Source organism: Pleurodeles waltl, chromosome 10, assembly GCF_031143425.1.
Source record: "Pleurodeles waltl isolate 20211129_DDA chromosome 10, aPleWal1.hap1.20221129, whole genome shotgun sequence".
Classification (NCBI taxonomy): Eukaryota; Metazoa; Chordata; class Amphibia; order Caudata; family Salamandridae; genus Pleurodeles; species Pleurodeles waltl.
The window spans coordinates 577936681-577956828 of NC_090449.1; the positions used below are offsets into that span (position 1 = coordinate 577936681).

Genomic DNA, 20148 nt, shown 5'->3' on the forward strand with positions numbered 1-20148 from the left:
GGTGCAGCAAGGAATTGTGTGAATTCCACATCAGCAGAACCATTTTTCTAAAGCCCTTGATGGACTCACTGTGTGTGGTCATTATGAGAGATGATCGATTTGTACCTCCTCAGGGTTTGAGATTAAGATTACTTGTGTTGGTCATGAGGGTCATTTAGGCAAAGCGCAACAAAAAAGATTGAAGAGTGAATTTTGGTGGCCTGGCTTAGATGAACAAGTCAATGTGTGGGTGGAAAATTTCTAGGTTTGTAAGAAAATTGAAAAAAGGCTGAGAGATTGGGGAGTACATTTTCTGAAGAGCATATTGAGGATCCCTGTATGACGTGGCCCACTGCATGTTTAGATTTATAGGTCTCATTTCAGAACTCTCACAAGAGATGCGATGTGCATTAGTGTAGTAAGTTGGCTCTGTATATACTATTTCAAAGTAAGAAATAGTGTGCACAGAGTCCAAGGGTTCCCCTTAGAGGTAAGATAGTGGCAAAAAGAGATCATTCTAATGCTCTATTTTGTGGTAGTGTGGTCGAGCAGTAGGCTTGTCAGAGGGTAGTGTTAAGCATTTGTTGTACACATACAGGCAATAAATGAGGAACACACACTCAAAGACAATTCCAGGCCAATAGATTTTTAGATAGAAAAATATATTTACTTAGTTTATTTTAAGAACCACAGGTTCAAGATTTACAATCAATACTTCAAATGAAAGGTACTTCACTTAGGTGTCATAGGAACTTTGAATCAGCAAAATAGCATGTACAGTTTTGGCAAAAATGGCAATAAGCTATTTTAAAACTAGACAGTGCAAATTTCAACAGTTCCTGGGGGAGGTAAGTATTTGTTAGTTTTGCAGGTAAGTAAACCACCTACTGGGTTCAAAGTTGGGTCCAAGGTAGCCCACCGTTGGGGGTTCACAGCAACCCCAAAGTTACCACACCAGCAGCTCAGGGTGGTCAGATGCAGAGTTCAAAGTGGTGCCCAAAACGCATAGGTTTCAATGGAGGAGGGGGTCCCCCGGTTCCAGTCTGCCAGCAGGTAAATACCCGCGACTTCGGAGGGCAGACCAGGGGGGTTTTGTAGGGCACCGGGGGACACACAAGTCAGCAGAAAAAGTACACCTTCAGTGGCCGTGTGCAGAGTGCAAACAGGCGTCGGGTTTGCAATAGAGTTCAATGGGAGACCCAGGGGTCTCTTCAACGAAGCAGGCAGGCAAGGGGGGGCTCCTCGGGGTAGCCACCACCTCGGCAAGGGAGAGGGCCACCTGGGGGTCGCTTCTGCACTGGAGGTCGGATCCTTCAGGTCCTGGGGGCTGCGGGTGCAGTGTCTTTACCAGGCGTCGGGTTCTTAGAAGCAGGCAGTCGCGGTCAGGGGGAGCCTCTGGATTCCCTCTGCAGGCTTTGCTGGGGGGACTCAGAGGGGTCAACTCTGGCTACTCACAGGGTCGCAGTCACCGGGGAGACCTCCCTGTAGTGTTGTTTCTCCGCAGGTCGAGCCGGGGGCGTCGGGTGCAGAGTGGAAAGTCTCACGCTTCCGGCGGGAAACGTGCAGTCCTTTAAAAGTTGTTTCTTTGTTGCAAAGTTGTATCTTCTTTGGAGGAGAGCCGCTGTCCTCGGGAGTTCTTGGTCCTTTTAGATGCAGGGTAGTCCTCTGAGGCTTCAGAGGTCGCTGGACCCTGGGGGACGCATCGCTGTTGCAGTTTTTCTTGAAGTGGGGAGACAGGCCGGTAGGGCTGGGGCCAAAGCAGTTGGTGTCTCTGTCTTCTCTGCAGGGCTTTCAGGTCAGCAGTCCTTCTTCGTCTTCAGGTTGCAGGAATCTATCTTGCTTGGTTCTGGGGGCCCCTAAATACTCAATTTAGGGGTGTGTTTAGGTCTGGGGGGTTAATAGCCAATGGCTACTAGCCCTGAGTGTGGCTACACCATCTTTGTGCCTCCTTCCTGAGGGGAGGGGGGCACATTCCTAATCCTATTGGGGGAATCCTCCATCTGCAAGATGGAGGATTTCTAAAAGTCAGAGTCACCTCAGCTCAGGATACCTTAGGGGTTGTCCTGACTGGCCAGTGACTCCTCCTTGTTTTCCGCCTTGCTGCCAAAAGTGGGGCCGTGGCCGGAGGGGGCAGGCTTCTCCACTAGCTGGAGTGCCCTGTGACGCTGTAACAAAGGGAGTGAGCCTTTGAGGCTCACCGCCAGGTGTTACAGTTCCTGCAGGGGGAGGTGAGAAACACCTCCACCCAGTACAGGCTTTGTTACTAGCCACAGACTGACAAAGGCACTCTCCCCATGTGGCCAGCAACATGTCTGGTATGTGGCAGGCTGGCAAAACTAGTCAACCCACACTGGAAGTCGGGTATGTTTTCAGGGGGCATCTCTAAGATGCTCTCTGGGGTGTATTTCACAATAAAATGTACCCTGGCATCAGTGTGCATTTATTGTGCTGAGAAGTTTGATACCAAACCTCCCAGTTTTCAGTGTAGCCATTATGGTGCTGTGGAGTTCGTGTATGACAGACTCCCAGACCATATACTCTTATGGCTACCCTCCACTTACAATGTCTAAGGTTCTGCTTAGACACTGTAGGGGCATAGTGCTCATGCACCTATGCCCTAACCTATGGTATAGTGCACCCTGCCTTAGGGCTGTAAGGCCTGCTAGAGGGGTGACTTACCTATGCCATAGGCAGTGTGAGGTTGGCATGGCACCCTGAGGGGAGTGCCATGTCGACTTAGTCATTTTCTCCCCACCAGCACACACAAGCTGGCAAGCAGTGTGTCTGTGCTGAGTGAGGGGTCCCCAGGGTGGCATAAGACATGCTGCAGCCCTTAGAGACCTTCCCTGGCATCAGGGCCCTTGGTACCAGGGGTACCAGTTACAAGGGACTTACCTGGGTGCCAGGGTGTGCCAATTGTGGAAACAAAGGTACAGTTTTAGGGAAAGAACACTGGTGCTGGGGCCTGGTTAGCAGGCCTCAGCACACTTTCAAATCATACCTTGGCATCATCAAAGGCAAAAAGTCAGGGGGTAACCATGCCAAGGAGGCATTTCCTTACAATTAGTTATTGTTGATGTGAATTCAAAGTGGTTAATTGTAAGATTTATGAAAGAGGTGACCACTAAGGCAATTATAGTGGAACTCGAAGAGATTTTTGCTGAGGAAGTAATACCTGTGGTACTCACTACGGATAATTGCACACAGTTAACGTCTTCTGAAATGGTTTGGTTTCTTGAACATTAAGGAAATAAACATTCAGGCACTTTTCTTTATAATCCTCTAGGTAGTGGGATAGCTGGGATGGCTAATAGACTAATTAAAGGAACCATTCACAGGGCATTAGCCATTCATTATAATGTGAGGAGAATGGTATGTGACATGCTATGGGCATATCGTACAACTACCCATTATGTCACTTAGAAATGTCCATTTTGAGAAATGAGGCAATGGCCACCAGGTACCAAAGTAACTCCTGCATGGTTGAAGGATTGGGCTCCTTCAGGTAGTAGGAGTGAACAGGGAAAACATGGGAGTCTGGATGTCAAGTTGGAGAGAGGTAATTGGGTTAAGATTAGGTCAGATGTGTAAAGGGTGCTCTTTTCAAATTCAAGGGTCCTGTCCTTTTTGAAAGGGTCAGTAGATTTTTTGTTGTAGTGGAAGGAGGTGAAAGGTGGAATTTGAGAAATGTGGTGTTATATCAAAAAGGAAGAGAGTGTGTGAGAAAGGAGGTTGGAGGAAAATGGATGTTCAGGAGTGATGTTGATGAGAGATGATGAGATGAACATTAAGATTGTTGGAGATTCGGATATTAATGACTGTGATCCCTTTAGAGTCATCAGAGATAGTAAGATTCGTAGACCACCTTCTTACCTTAATAACTATGTAATATCACAGATTTTTGGCAATGTGTTGTACATTCTTGTATGATGCATTGGACTAATCATTTGATATTTATTTTCATCTTTAAAATTAGTTGCTCGTCTTTCTAGTAACTTATTTTCTTTTTTTTTCTTGTTAATAACTACAATTTGGTGAGGGGAAGAGGATGTAGTATGATGTAAGTTGTGTATGTTCTAGATTGTAAGGCGGCAACAGTTCTAGTGGAGTCATTTGGCCTCTGACCCTGTGGAAGGATCAACGCCAGGTTGTGTGCTCAATGTTTTATTAAGCTAAAGCAGACTTAAGGCTCCTGGTGTTCCTGGCATGGTTACAACATAAACCGTCCCTGGCACATCAGTCTGAATTTTGTTTTTCTCTTAGCTAAGTTGTGGTGACTGGGTGAGTACCGAGAAAGAAATGGGGGAGTTGATAGGCGTGGCTGCCGTTTGGCTCCTAAAATCTTCGAGACCACTGAGGAGAAGGAATGGATAACTTCAGAATGAGAAATTTAGAGCTCTTTCAGGCATCTACACTTCAGATGATGTTTTGCACTAATAAATTGTGGGACAAAATTCTGTGCACTGGCGCCAGGCCAGATATCTTGGCTCCTGGCTCCCTGTTGGCACTGAGTGCCAGGTCCAGCCTTAGCTCTGGAGGCGCCCTGTGTGACAATGTTTGTTGGTGGCACCCAATGACCAATGCTGCCAAGGATTTCCTCACTACCATCCTTTAACAGTGCCCCTCAAGTCTCCATAACTACTCTCTCTCAGATGCATTTAGTATCTGATAGAGACTTCTAGTCTCATATTCCTTACCCTTGAATTCCCCCAGGCGTCAGTCTGGATCTGGAGATTTTTCTTCGAGCAGTACCTCTGCGCGCCGTCAGGTGACGTCGGTCGAGTCTGCAGGCGTCGTTGGCGTGGTGTTCGCCATGATGATGTCGTGGTCGTATATAGGCGCCACCCCGGCACGCTGACATCAGTTTTTTTCTTTCCGCACCAGCCTATGCGCAGATCCGGAGAGAGCTACCTCAGTCAACATTTTTGTTTAATTACTTTTTGACAAGGTCGTGGATGCGTCGAAGGATGTCCCACCAGACCGGTTTCAAGCCCTGCGACTCCTGTCACCGAATGATGTCTGTGACGGATCAGCTCCTCGTCTGTCTTTGGTGCCTGGAGCACGATCACGACCCAAAGTCGTGCTCCGAGTGTCGGGCCATGAACCCGAAAGCTTTGGGGGAGCAGTCCCTGAAGCTAATGGCAGCCCGACACTCAGCTCCGCTGCGCTCATGGTCTCGTTCGAGAGGAAGGTCTCGAGATCGTCCGTGGAGTCACCACCACTCTTTGTCCTTGAAGTCATCAGGACATTCGGGTTATAAGAAAAAGAAGTCAAAGAAGGACAAGCATTCTTTGACTTCACCCCATTGCTCGGATGATGCGGCACGGGAAGAGTGTTGACACTCTAGGCCTCCATCTTCGGAGCCTTCATCTGGATCCGCGACCGTGCTTCCACGACTTCCCAGGGGCCGGAGCCACCCCTACCCAGCTCAAAGAGTTTTATGAGGCAATGTGCCTCATTTTTGGGCAGACTGGCCCACCTTTGGTGCCCTCAGGCACAGGTGAGTTGGTGGGGGCCCCCTCAGGTTCGAAGTCATCGGCTTCTGCCACAGCTCCGGAGGGTTCTCCGGATCCAATCTCGGATCCGTCCCAATGCCGGTCATGCCACACCGACCTTCCCCAGCGTTGGGTCAGACGTTGACACTCCCAACGTCGGTTGGGCCCACAATTGATGTCGATCCCATTCCGACGACCTGGAACCGGAACGGTGTCACTCGACGCCGATTCTGTTCTATATGGGCTGTCCTGGGCCCAGGGTTGATCCAGACCCTTATGTCTATGGGTATGGATACGGGGAGAGTTTGGAGGGGAAGCTGGACCCTTTAGAATACCAGCTTGACCTCTGGGTGCAGGATTTGGGTGATGCCAGTGGTCTAGACACCTCCCCTGACACTTGTATGCTCTCTGGCTAAGGAGGAGGGCGTCTCATACTTTATGGTGGTGCGAAGGGTGGCTGAGATCTTGGACTTGGAGCTATCTTCTGTGGAGGTTAGGCCTAATATCTTAACCGGCGTGCTTCAGCCGGGTCTTCCACATCTGAACCCCTCCTTCCCTTTAATGAGGCACTGACGGAAATCCTTTTGGGTACTTTGTCCAGACCCAGCACAGGGCCTCCTGTGAATAGGACGATTGCCCGCTGCCATCGGCCTGCGCCGACAGACCCAAAGTTCGTCACCCAACACCCCACGCCATGCAGGGGTTACTTTGGTACCACATCATCCAGGCTTCCTCTTCATCGGGCACATCCCCTGCCGCACCCCCAGATAGGGAATTTAAAAGACTGAATAACTTGGGGAAGGAGTTGTTTTCTTCCAACAGTCTAGTGCTGCGGTCCATGAACACTGCATACCTTTTGGGCCACTATTCCCATACTCTCTGGGATACGGTCGCGCAAGTACTGCCTAGAGTTCCGGAGGAGGCCAGGACTGTCCTTTCCCAAGTCATGACAGATGGGAGGGACGCAGCAAAGTTCATGATTCATTGTAGACTGGATACGACTGACTTTTTGGGCAGATTGGTTGCATCGACGGTGGCATTGAGACGCCACGCCTGGCTGAGAACATCTGGCTTCTCAGGGGATGTCCAGAAGTCTCTGATGGACATGCCCTTTGATGGAACAAGTCTCTTTGGAGACAAGGCGGACTCAGCGCTTGAGCGCTTCAAGGATTCCCGAGCCACAGCCCAGTCCTTTGGCCTTGCGCCTGCTCCTAGACCCCAGCAGTCCGCCTTTCGCCCCTTTTGTGGCTACAGAAGGAGCACCCAGCTGCGTTCCTTTCCCCCTGGCCATCGACCTGCGCATGCTGTACAGCGTCTGCGCGGCTGCAGGATCCCACGCCCCCAGGGATCAGGAAGCCAGCGGGTCACCCAGTCCACCCCCACCCCCTCCTCAGTCTCCAATCCTTCTTAGTCTGCGTGTATACCAGGAACCAGTTGGCGGCAGGATTCGCCATCACCTGCCCCAAGGGCAATCCATTACCTTGGACAGGTGGGTCCTCCAGATTGTCTGAAGGGGCTACTCCCTCCCCTTCGAGACACCTTGTCCAGCCATGCCACCTTCATACAATTGCATATTGGAGGATCATAAGGCACTTGTCCGCTCGGAAGTCCAAGCCCTTTTGGCCAAAGGAGCTATAGAGAGGATTCCGTCGCCAGAAGTAGGTTGTGGTTGCTATTCCTGCTACTTCCTGGTGCCAAAAAAGGACAAGGGTCATCGCCCTATCCTAGGTCTTTGGTCCCTCAACCTCTTCCTCAGGAAGGAGAAGGTCAAAATGTTGACAGTGGTTCAGGTCCTATCTGCCCTGGATCCCGGAGACTGGATGGCAGTGTTGGACTCATACTTTCACATTCCCGTCTTGCCGGCCCACAGACGTTACCTACAACTTGTGGTTAATCACGAGCACTTTCAGTTTACCATGCTCCCTTTTTGCCTTACCAGTGCCCCTCTGGTGTTCATGAAGGTGATGGTAGTGGTGGCAGCTCATCTGCACAGGTTAGGGGTCCCAGCCTTCCCCTACCTTGATGATTGGCTGTTGAAGGCGAACTCGCCCCAGACAGTCATCTCCCACCTCCAGACTACGGCAGACCTTTTGCATTCGCTGGGGTTCACTATCATTGTGCTGAAGTTACACCTGACTCCTTCTCAGACACTCCCTTTCATCAGAGCTGTTCTGGATACAGTGCAGTTTTGGGTGTATCCTCCCGAAAAACAAGTCCAGGATATTCAGGCCTATGATATGTTTCAGCCTCTATCCTGGATTTCAGTGAGAATGACTCTGAGGCTGCTGGGCCTCATGGCCTCCTGCATCCTGCTAGTTCAGAAGGCCAGATGGCATATGCGGGCTCTGCAGTGGGACCTGAAGTTCCAGTGGGCGCAGCATCAGGGGAATCTCTCCGACAAGGTCCAGATCTCGGAAGGAACTGTGAGAGACCTGCAGTGGTGGTTAACGAATCAGGATTGGGTCAAAGGCAGATCCCTCTCCTTTCCCCAACCAGATCTTACACTAGTGACAGATGTGACACTCCTTGGATGGGGTGGCCACATGGGAAAGTGGGAGATCAGAGCTCTCTGGTATCTGGCGGAAACCGGGCTCCATATTAATCTTCTGGAGCTCCGAGCGATTCGACTAGCATTAATAGCATTTCTTCCCTCTCTCAAAGGGAAAGCAGTGCAGGTGTTCACAGACAACATCACTGCCATGTGGTACTGCAACAAACAAGGCAGAGTGGGGTCATGGTCCCTTTGTCAGGAGGCTCTTCGCCTCTGGACTTGGCTGGAACATCAGGGCATTTCCCTGGTGGTTCAACACCTGGCGGGCTCCCTGAACACCAGGGCAGACAAACTCATCCGACAAAGCATGGTCGATCATGAATGGCGTCTCCATCCGGAGATGCCGTAAGGTCTCTTCCTTCAGTGGGGAGAGCCTTGGTTAGACTTGTTTGCCTCCGTTGAGAACACGTAATGTCAGCTGTTTTGCGCATTGGAGTTTCCAAAGCGGCACTCGCTTGGCGATGCTTTTCGTCACAAGTGGAATTTGGGCCTCTCATATGCCTTTCCACCCATACCATTTCTGCCCAGAGTTCTGAAGAAGGTCAGGCAAGACCAGGCCCAAGTAATCCTGGTGGCTCCGGACTGGGCACGAAGAGTCTGGTATCCCGAGTTGTTAAGCATGGCCATTGCTACTCCGATTAGACTGCCTCTTCGAGAGGATCTTCTGTCGAGCAGCACGGGAGGGTCATCCTCCCGAACCTGTCCACCCTCCGCCTCCTTGCATTGGAGATTGAGCGGCGACAGTTGACATCTTTTTACCTGCCACCCAAAGTCTGTAACGTTATCTTGGCAGCCAGGCATTCCTCAACCAAAACCGTATACGCCTGTCGGAAGAAATTTGTGGCATGCATCGACAAATCTGTTGATCCTCTATCTGTTCCCCTTTCTCAGGTGCTTCTCTTTATTCTTTCCCTAGCCCAACAGGGCTCTACCCTGGGCACCCTTAAGGGATATCTCTCTGCTATCTCTACTTTCTTGAGGTTACCAGATCAGCCTTCTTTATTTAAATTTCCCATTGTTGGGAGGTTTCTTATAGGCCACACACATCTATTTCCTCCTATTCCCTTCACCATGCCCCAATGGGATCTATACCTAGTATTAACGTACCTTATGTGTGCCCCGTTCGAGCCGCTTTACAACTGCCCTTTACGGCTCTTAACCATCAAGACTGTCTTTTTAGTGTCCATCACCTATTCCTGCAGAGTAAGTGAGCTCCAGGCTCTTTCATCTAAACCACCTTTTCTGGCATTACATCCTGACAAAGTAGTTCTTCGCACAAGGGCTTCTTTCCTACCTAAACTAGTGGCACCCTTCCATGTCGGGCAGTCCATCACCTTGCCTACCGTTTATGCATCCCCACACCCCTCACATGAAGAGGAGAGACTCCACCGTCGGGACCCAAAAAGAGCGTTGGCGTTCTACCTTAATCATACCAAAGACTTCAGGGTGGACGATCATCTCTTTGTGGGATGTGTGGGTGCAAAGAAGGGGAAGGCGGTGGAGAAGAGGACCATTTCACGATGGGTGCTCTTATGCATTTAAATGTGCTACACTCTGGCTAAGAAGCAACCTCTTGAAGGTTTGCATGCTCACTCAACCAGGGCTACTGCTGCTACCACATCGCTAGCACGGGGTGTTCCAGTCCTGGACATCTGTCAGGCAGCAACGTGGGCATCTCTGCACACTTTTACCAAACGCTACTGCCTGGACAGTCAGGTCCACAGGGACGGCTACTCTGGCCGCTCGGTCCTGCAGGACTTCTTGGTGTGATCTTGGTTCGCAGCCCTCCACCGGGGATGGTATTGCTTGGGTATCTATTCAGAGGTAAGGAATCTGCAACTAGAAGTCTTTATCAGATGTACAAGTTACTTACCTTCGGTAACGATATATCTGGTAGAGACATATTCTAGTTGCAGGTTCCTTACCGACCCGCCCATCCTCCCCACACTGCGAACTGATTTCTAGGGACAGGAACTTCGCTTTAATGGCCCTAGTTTTGGCACACCACTCAGAGTTCTTCATGCCTCTGCACTACTGGCATGGAATTTCGTGAAAAGAAACTGACGTCAGTGTGCCGGGGTGGCGCCTATATATGAGCGCAACATCATCACAGTGAGCACGACGCCAACGGTACCTGCGGAATCGACCGATGCCACCTGACGGCACACAGAGGTATTGCTCCAAGAAAAATCTCTGGATCCAGACTGATGCCTGGGGAAATTCAAAGGTAAGGAATCTGCAACTAGAATATGTCTCTACCAGATCTATTGTTACCGAAGGTAAGTAACTTGTACTTTAAAGTGCCACTCATACCAGTCTAGGGTGTCAAAGCACTTTACATTGAACACATATTACACCGAGACAATTAATCATAGCTGTGTAAATCATTGTATAAGAAATGTTGCATAAAACAGAGCACTACAAGATGTAGGAGTCACGTCACCCATACTGGTAGGCTGTACAGTTTAAGAGTGCTTGTACTGGAAAAGCACAGACTCAGAATTTAAAGTGTAACACCATGGTTGGAGCTTTTCTTTAATAGTGAAAATTGATTTCTACCCAAATGAACCCTTTCTGCAACATTAGGATAACGAAGGACTGGGGAAAAATCATAATGCTCTAATCTATACCTTGCAGTAGGCCTGCAGTTCTTTGATGATAGTTATTAGCTTACTGTTCTATATTAGGATTTTAACTTATCTAAACTGCAAGTAAAAAAGGACTTCTCTGCCAAAAGTAGTAACCCACTGACCTATGTGCATTAAATGAACTTTGTTATCTGCATGGTTCACGTTCTTTGCAGCGAGCATATTAACCCTCTCCACTACCTTTAAACTTCCAATAAAAAAACCTCTGATCTCTCTCCAGACAGAACATTAATCACCAGAGTTATCTTGACATTTTTATTGTTGCCTGAAAATTGTGGAGGCAAGGAACACTGCAGCATGTGCTTTTAAAACTATAATATACCTGCAAACATGGCGCCCCCACTCAAAGTCAGCACCTGGTGCGGTGGCACCGGTCCCACCGTCCTAGAGCCGACCCTGCTGAGTGCTCACCCAGCACCCTTGGACTGCAGGAAGAATGAGAGCCCTTGCTTTCTCCTTACAGCGATGCTGGATGGTGGATGAACTGTTGGCATGTGTGGGGTGAAACAGCCTCGCCTTACAACGATCCATAACCTTGATGAAAGACCCATATATTTATATATTTATATATTTATATATTTATATATATATACAATCCTGAACCTGGCGACGTCAATGAACTATTGCACTAGTACAAAAAATATGTGCACAAAATCTACCATCCTCGTAAGACCATTTGTTATATATTTTTTATGGTGGCTTTGCCTGCTTAACAATGTCCTCCCCTTCCCTTCTTACATTTTTTTTTTACTTATAGCATACAGATATTTGTTTTGTCGCAGTACTCGAAATCTCTGTTGCACATATTGTCCAAGAGTACATAAACTGAAATGTTAGATGTTCGATTGTTTAGCTCCATTTTGGGCAGGAGGTATGTCTTCCTCTCCTTTTACTGTTTCCTCTGCCACTTTCTTTCAGGGGAAGACCCTCAGCCTCGGATTGCCTTCAGTCGCCTTGGCTACAGGAAGCGGGCATGGCCACAACGCAGCAAGTTGCACATGTTTTCCTGACCACAAAACTACGGGGCTTCTTAGAGGACCGCAGCAGGATAAGTCCCAGCCTCTAAAAGGAGCATTAGAAGAACATGTACCGCACCCTACAGAGACATATTTCTTGGAGACAGACCAAGGCAACTCTTTTTTAACAAAGGTCTATAACTTTTAGAATGCAGGTGACTTTGTTGGATGCCCAGTTTTTGTTTAGTTCAGACGACATTTTAGTTATTTTAAAATAACATAATTGTTTCCAAAATTGTCGTTTTCAAAGTTTGTAAACTGTCTTCCCTCGCCCATTCCAAATCATGCACTGTCCTTTATTTAACTGGTAGGCGGGTAGGACATACATGATATCATTAAGCTAGTCACTATTCATGCCAAGAATCATAAGCACATGATTTGATGAAGGTTTACATGGAGGACGTGTTGAAACGAAATACAAACACCTTTGGCCCCGACCTTGCCTTCATGAACGACCAGTTTTAGTGAATACCTAATGGAAAATGTTAAGTAGAAGTAAGCCAGCCACTGAGGCTCAACCTCGCTCGAGCCAGCTGTCTGACTGTGACTACACCCTTGGTCCTTCAGGACTTTTGGGGGGGAAAACGAGGTAGACTTTTTGCATTTCAGTTACGGTGTTCCCAAAATTCTAAAATCTCGTAGCACTGGAAAGCCCGTCCTCTAACACACTAGACTAGGGTGACCTCTAGGGTCGTAGTCTTCTTTAAACACGTGGAATGTTGTGTACAACACGGGAAAATGGAGTGTAGGGCCTACTTTATATCCCGTAGTCCTAGTATAAGGAGGATGCGATATCTCTCAGCTACACTCTAAATAAGGCCCTTAAAGCCCCTGCTCAGCTTTTGCATTGAATTCTCTTGTTTGCGTACCTGTCCCACTCTCCATATTAAGCATTGCTTCATTGCTCAATAAAGGATAGCCCCAAATTTGCAGAAAGATGTTGCAGCTGTTAGTAAATGGCAATCATTGTGTCCTCACTGGAAAAGAAAACTGCTGGTCCAACAATATAAGCATGGCTGAAACGTACAGACTTGAAGTAATGCACAGAGCTCCTCACTCTGTTTCGTAATTTGGTGGATGCATTGTTTGTAGCCTCACTGGCTAGTCACAAGTTGACAGCCCTAGGAATTTCATAAAAACTACAAAATGTTGTATAAAAGTGGTTCACGTTCTAAGTGTTGATTTTATTTTTGCACACATGATTTGGACTGTTCGGCAAGCTTGTGTGTGCAAGTATTCTTATATATTTTTGTGTATGTAGCCATTTATTTTAAAAGTGTGAATACGGTGAAGATCTGCGGAAATTGAAACTGGATCAGAGGTACATTTCTGCAACAATTGAAAAGACGAAAGAATGAAGCATCAGAATGTTGTTTTAAATAAAAACACTGTTTTGTGGGATTTTTTTCTTTGAAACTCGATCTTCTTTCTTGGTACTTCATAATCTTTGTAATCCATTCTGCTTTAAAGTACTTTATGTTTTGTTGATTTTATAGGGCTGAAACAACTGCCTTTTCGATTTATTTTAATATGCTGTGATCGTAACATTTAATTAGACTAATCACAAACAGTTGAAGAAAGCAAACTGCTACACTGATGATTGCTAGACCATCATCATTTTGGTTACCTTATTAGGTTTACATCAGAATCTTCATGCGCCCACCCATTCTTCATGTGCCCACCACTTCTTCATTCGCCTACCACTTGTTCAGGGCAGAGGTGAGTTCACTTTTCATTCTTTCGCGGGCAGTAACACGATTTACAATTTAGATTAAAGATGCTCTCATGGAAAAGCATTTTGCTAAAAACAAAACGCTGTTTTTTTTTAAAGTACCCTTTTATAGCTCGCTTTATGACTTTTCTCTAGACCCTGAGAAAAGATTTTCATTATTGTCCAACTATCTTTAGTTATTGAACTCTGAAAGGAATTAATGGGCTATCCAATGAATGATGTCGCAATTTATCTCTATAGCCCCGCTGACGTTATCAAGTAAACCAACATTCTAAAACGGCTATTGTTGGTGATTGTTAGAGATGCAGGGCTGGGTGATTTTACTCTATGCTGGTTGACAACATTGAGGCTGAGGGCATTCACAATGGTTCAAATGTCTAACCTTGGCGTTAGAAAGAGTCCTCTACAATGGTCGCATTGATCCTGTGCTTTACTTAACAAAAGATTTTGCAAGTCAAATATTGCACATCACTTACCATCTTAAACCAATAGGTAAAGGGCCCAACAGAGCCTTGCACATAACTATGCACTTAGAGGACATACAATGCACCTGAATTTAAAAAAAAAGGATTTCACATCTTAAACTGAATAGGCTTTGCAAAAGCTTAAGCAATTTGCCAGTGGGCATGTTGTTACATGGAAAAAACTGGAACAAAAAAACAAAGAAGCTAGCACCCGTGTTTCAAAACAATTGTACCATACTCTCTTCAAAGCCCACATAATGATTGGAAATATGAGAAAAGGCTGATCATAGAAATCAATGACATATATAGTCTGGCCTACACAAAGAGCTACAGTGGCCAGTAGGCTTTTGCAGGCAAATAGTAGGCTTGGTCTCATAATGCAGTGAGAAAGGCCTCTGAATGAGCGATGGACTGAATAGCGTTATTCATGTGCAGGTTTGCTCCAGTGCTGAGTTATGCAACCAAGGCAGACTGTGCAAATACAACAGCACTGTTCAAGTTGCTTACAGAAATGTTGCTTCAGATGGATTCCTCTAACTGCAGATTAATCACCTTTAGACTATTTCCAGGTTTCAGTCTTGATCCAGAAGATTTAAACAGCATTGCTCCAGTGAGCTGGTAGATGGCACTGTGCGCTCCACACTGACTTAGTTCCCTGGAAGCAATTATAGAGCCACACTCTATGACAGCGGACTCCCTCACACCCATCAAACGCTGCTTCTCTCTCACTTGCACACACTCCCACATCTGCAGAAGCAAAAGGGGAGGTCGCTCATTCTCCTACATTGCACCCAAGACATGGAACAGCCTCCTCAGCATATTAGAGCCTCTTCCTCACTTCTTGAGTTCTGCAAGAAGCTGAAGACCTGGGTCTTCATAAAAGCACCTCGGCCCCATACACCGACACACCTTGCCCAGGCACGTAGATACCCTCTCTTTTGGTTAGTGCACCATACAAATCAACAGAACATAACATAAACTTCACCTCAATGTCAGTTCCTTTCTTTCCACATGTTTGTACGCAAATCTGAAGCTTGCTCCCTCTTTTTTCTCAACAGTTGAGAAGCTTTTTCTCTAAATTTTACTTTTTTCCAGTGTGCAACGTAACTATGTCCCTTCCTAAAACTGCAGGGTTTAAACCTTGTAGGCCCTGTCACAAACAAATGTTGTGGCAGACCATCACAAAGTATGCCTCCTTTGTTTTGATACCAGGCACAACTCCAAGTCCTTCCAGGGGTGTATCTTTATAAATCTGAAGACAATCCGGGAATGTGGAGCAAATTTGTACATTGCTGAACACCGAAAGAAATCACAAACGTTTAGATTCTGCTTAAAGTTGAGGACAGACCTGTTCCCTCTATTGGGGCATTTTTTACAATAGCTCCTCATCACCATCCAAATCTTTCAGTATTTCGAAGTGGAAACAAAAGAAGGCCAAGCAAGATTTGTTCCAGTCCCGACACTTTCAGCATGGAATTCATGAGGACATTAGGGTGCCTTTTGGACTTGCTGTCAGTCCCCTTTCCGGGGTCATCTGCGACATCACAACAGACTGAGGCCATGTTATGAATCTTATACTGAAAAACAAGGGAAACGCTAGGATCACTGAAGTGCTGGGGTGTCAATTAAGAAAGAGAGAACAATGGTCCCTAATAACAACAAAATGTAATGTAAATCAAATATTCGTTATTTTTATGATTAAATAATCATATATTTACAATGTTTCATCCAACATTAAATTACAATGTACAGGGAGGTGCAAAACTGTTTGTGCTTGGTGCTCACAAGAGTGATTCACTTGTGATAAAAAATAATTATTTGTGTATCACAAAGCTTTCTTAATAGACAACCCAGACAACACATTTCATTGGGGTTGCCGAATTAGTCAACGGTGTATTGATCCCTACTGATGACGGGATCATAATCAGGACTCCTAATACTGTAGAAACGAGCTGGAGAAGACTTGAAAGCATGCAACAACATCAGCACATGCATGCAGAGGATGCCAAAGGACGCCCAAAAAAGTTTTGTGGAAAACCCCATCTGTAAAGTGTTTTGGCTAGTTTTAGCACTAGTCCCAGAAGGGCAGAATAAATAAATAAGGGTAGAATGCAGAACAGGTCATCCAGCAGGTTGGGGAGAAGTAGAGTGAAACAAAATAAAGCTGCACCAACCCTTGGTGGTGGGAGGTGCACACTCACTGAGGGCGTCTTCCAAGAAGAGGAAACAACAATGTGTGAAAGAGGCATATTCTTCTTCTTCTGCGTCCCTTGAGTGCTCATAAAAATGATGGTGATGGTCGCTGCACAGGTGCAGTGGTTAGGATTCCTAATTTTTCTCTTCCTCAATGACTGGCTGTTAAAGGCGGGTTTGCCACAGTCAGCTGTAGATCACCTCAAGCAACAGCAATCCTCCTGGTTATGAAAATAGGGAGAGCCCATCGAACTCCACAATCTCATCTAAAGGTCTCATATGCATATTGAAGAGGAGATGACTAGTTTTGCGCCAAATTTGCATAAAAAATGCAAATTCGGTGCAAATGGGAGTATAAATATACCTCATAATGTGCTGGAAGGAGCTAAGTGGGTGCTGGTGTGAGGAGTAGCTGTAAAAGCTGCTTGGATGGCAACTACCTTTTGTAAAAAAAAAAAAGTAATCTAGTTCATCATACTGTGATTGCGAGAGCAAGGTAGTAGGAGCAATGTTGGCCTGATCAGAAAGTGTTTTATATACCTGAAATAATGATTTAGGACAGATTAGGGCCACAGTAATTTTCTCTGAATAAAAATTAGTTCTATTAACTCTGCATTTCCTTTGATACTCCTTCAGATCCAGCTTATATCTCTGTTTGTCCTCAATAGAATATGTTTTACCCCATGCTCCTTTCAGCGACTTATACGTTTTTTATGTTCATCCAGTGTTTAGTTGTACCACGGGTCAGTAGGTGGAATCCTGTGATGTTTTTTACTCGAAATGGGAAGTAATGTATCGAATGACGATCTAAGCGATGCATCTATAGTAAGAAGATCTGCAACTACAGAGTTGCCCAGCACAGGGGAGGAAGATTCCAGTTGGGAGTTAAGTACAGGGAAATTAAGTTAGAAAGATGTGTGACTCTCATGGGGACGCGTCCCTGATTAAACGGAAGCTGAAAAGGAGACTAATGCATGATCAGACCATAGCAAAGGAATAGGTGGCTCAGTCTGTATACACCGTAAGTTAGAGAATATAGGGTCTAACAGGTGTCCCGCTATATGTGTGGGGGATTTGTTGTTAAGTTGGATGTCCAATTCTGCTAAATCCTCTATCAAAGAAGAGGCTATTCTGCAATCAGGGTTGTCAAAATGAATATTAAAGTCTCCCAGTACAGTAAATTGGCAGATTTAAGGACACGAGGATATGAGGCTAGCTCGTCCGAAATACCAGTGCCACATTTGCCCACAAATCCCACGGGGTGTTATATTAATGCCCCAGACACGGTGAAGTTCCTAGCCAAAGACAGTAAGAGAAGAAGTGCTTCACCATCAGGGATAGTGAGATTATCTGTTTTGAATGAGAACTGTTTTAAAAAAAACAAATTGCAATGCCCCCACCTTTCCCGTCTAAGTGGTCTAATCTACACATTTATTAGTCGAAAGGCAGGGGTAAGATAATGTTTGGCCCTGAAGTATCATTAAGCTGTGTTTTTGTTAAAAAGAGAGCATCAGAATTGTATTCAAGTAAGAAATTGAAAAATATCGCACTGATGTTTAAGTGAGAGGCAGTTAAGATGTTAAGATTAAAAAACTTAAAACTACTGGAACGAGACTCCTGAGTTTTATTAGGCTTAAGGTTCAAAGATTGCATGGTAGTTACAGCATGCAAATCTGAGAGAGAAGCACTAATTATGAAATTGTAACAGGGACATTTGCCATCTACTGAGCCAGGATCTGCCCTATTGGAGCAAAAAGAGTGAACTGAAATCAATGTACCATAGTCAATCTGACTCCTACACCAGGTGATGTACCATAGTCAATCGGTCTCCTACACCAGGTGATGTTTAACACGGGCCATTCCTCATACAGTGCTTTTTTTTAGCCTTCCCCCCACCATAATGAGTCTGGACCATTTGGACTGTGATCCTGATATTTCAGCCTTGGCCCTGGGTCTCAGTGAGACTGGCTCTGAGGCTTTTGTCCTCTTGGTTGCCTGCATCCTGCTTATACACTGTGTCCAGTGACATGTGAGGGCTATGCAGTAGAGTCTCAGTGAGACCAGCATTTTTAGGAACCTGTCAGATTTTACAGAGGCCTCAGAGAGACTGAAAAAGACCTCTAGTGGTGGCTGTTCAACTGAAATTGGACCATCAGCAGACCCCATTCTTTGCTCCACTCAGAACTGATGGTGGGGATGGATGCTTCATTGCCGGGGTGTGGAGGTCATCTAGAAGAGGTTTAGATTATAGAACTCTGATCTCCAGTGAAGCCAGTCTCCACATCAAAGTGTTGCAGTTGTGGCCCATTCGTCTGGTCCTACAAAAATATAATTCTGTTCTTCAAAGGGATGCTGGTTCATGTTTTGACAGACAACACCCCTGCCACATGATACTGCAACAAGCAGAAAATGGGGTCCTGCTTCCTGTGGCAGGAGGTACTTTGTCTCTGGAGCTGGCTGGAGTATCAGGGCATTTCAAGGGTTGTGAACCATCTAGCAGGAGCTTCGAATGCCAGAGGGGATGAGGTCAGCCAGCAGCACCTGGCAAATTATGAATGGCAGATATATTCCAAGGTGGCTCAGGGCATCTTCCAGCAGTGGGGAGTACCCTGGCTAGATATTTTCTGATAGTCTTCTTACCACAAATTCTTTACCTTAGAATATTCCTCAGACAACAGACTGGATCTTGAAAATCTTGAGCAGTACTTCTGCACACCATTTGGCATCAGTCTGCTCCACGTTGACAGTTGGTATGATCCATGTCTGTCATGACGTGAATGGTGCCTATGTGGGCACCACCCCGGATCACTGAGATCAGTTCATTCTTTTTGCTCCAACAGGGCAGATCTGGAGAGTTACCTTGGTCACTTTTCAACTTTGGTCTTGACTTTGGCTGACTATTTTTGGTAATTCTGCTTCTAGTGTGCTAGGCAACATGTCCCCTAACACCACCACAGCTTTTAAGCCTTGTGGGGGAATATTACAGACAGATATCTGTTTCTGCCCCCCCCCCACTTGGTCTGTCTGTAGTATGTGGGGTGGGACCATGACTCCAGGGCCTGCGCTGACTGTTGGTCTATGCACCCAAATGGGATACGAGAGTGAGCCATGAAGCTCCTAGTGGTACGGCACAAGAAGGCACCACCTCATGCCTGGTTCCAATCCCAAGGAAGATCTTATGACTGGTCACAGAGTTGGCCTCACAACTGGTAGTCTTCAAAGTGAAAATCGTTGTCATCAACATTGGGTAAGTCAAAGAAGCGCAAGAAGAAGAGGTCCAAGCGTACTTCGCTTTCTTCCTCTCAATCTTGTGCTTCTAGGCCCCTGCCGTTCCTATCGCAGCTGGAGGATGGGTCCCTTTGGGCCTCCCCAACATCCCCAAAACTGAAAAAATCCATGCCCAACTTAAGGAGTTTTATGTGGCTGTGCACATCAGTTGTGGGCCGTGGAGCCAAGAAGTGCCCCAGCTGAATATTGCTAGCAAGCCCATTCCCAATGCCAGCTCTGCCATCGGCCAATTCCCGCACCCAGGCCTATGCTATGGTGTGTCTCCCTGATGACACAACCAACTTCACCAACACAACCCGACGATGCAGACCCCATTGTCCTTCTGACTTCGAGATGGAGCCACATCTTTGCCACTCAACATCAACCCATCGCCATCCAGATCTTGTCAACCGTCCAGCTTGGATATGCTGCCATAGACCTTTGACAGGCCTAGTATGGAATTGGATTTTGGAGAGGGTGATGACAATGCCAGTTCTTTGACCCCTCTAACAAGATGTCCCACCCTACCACAATGACACTTGGTACAAGTATCTGGGAGATGCCAGTGAACTGAATGCATCACCAGATGCCATCCTGGTCTTGTCTCCAGGACCAGCCACAGAGAAAGGCGCATCCTTCACTATGGTGGTGAGGAGGGCATTGGAGGTCCTCGACCTGCAGCTTCTCTCTATCCAGGTTAAGACCAATGTCCTAAAAAAAGGTGCCTCAGGCAGGGCTATACCCTTTGTAGCCCCTGCTTCCTTTCAGTGAAGCCCTTTTGGACACTCTCCCAGGGACTTGGG

The 20148-nt window shown here is 46.5% G+C and overlaps 1 protein-coding gene across 1 annotated transcript in view; it reads left to right on the plus strand.

Annotated features, from left to right (window-relative positions):
• Window positions 1–13090, plus strand: part of OBSCN (obscurin, cytoskeletal calmodulin and titin-interacting RhoGEF) — a 1961032-nt gene extending 1947942 nt beyond the window's left edge. The window contains exon 125 of the mRNA XM_069211034.1: window positions 11592–13090. Coding sequence (XP_069067135.1) covers window positions 11592–11739 — 148 coding nt within the window. The 3' untranslated portion in view covers window positions 11740–13090. The remainder of the gene's footprint in view (window positions 1–11591) is intronic.
• The last annotated feature ends 7058 nt before the right edge of the window (window positions 13091–20148 follow it).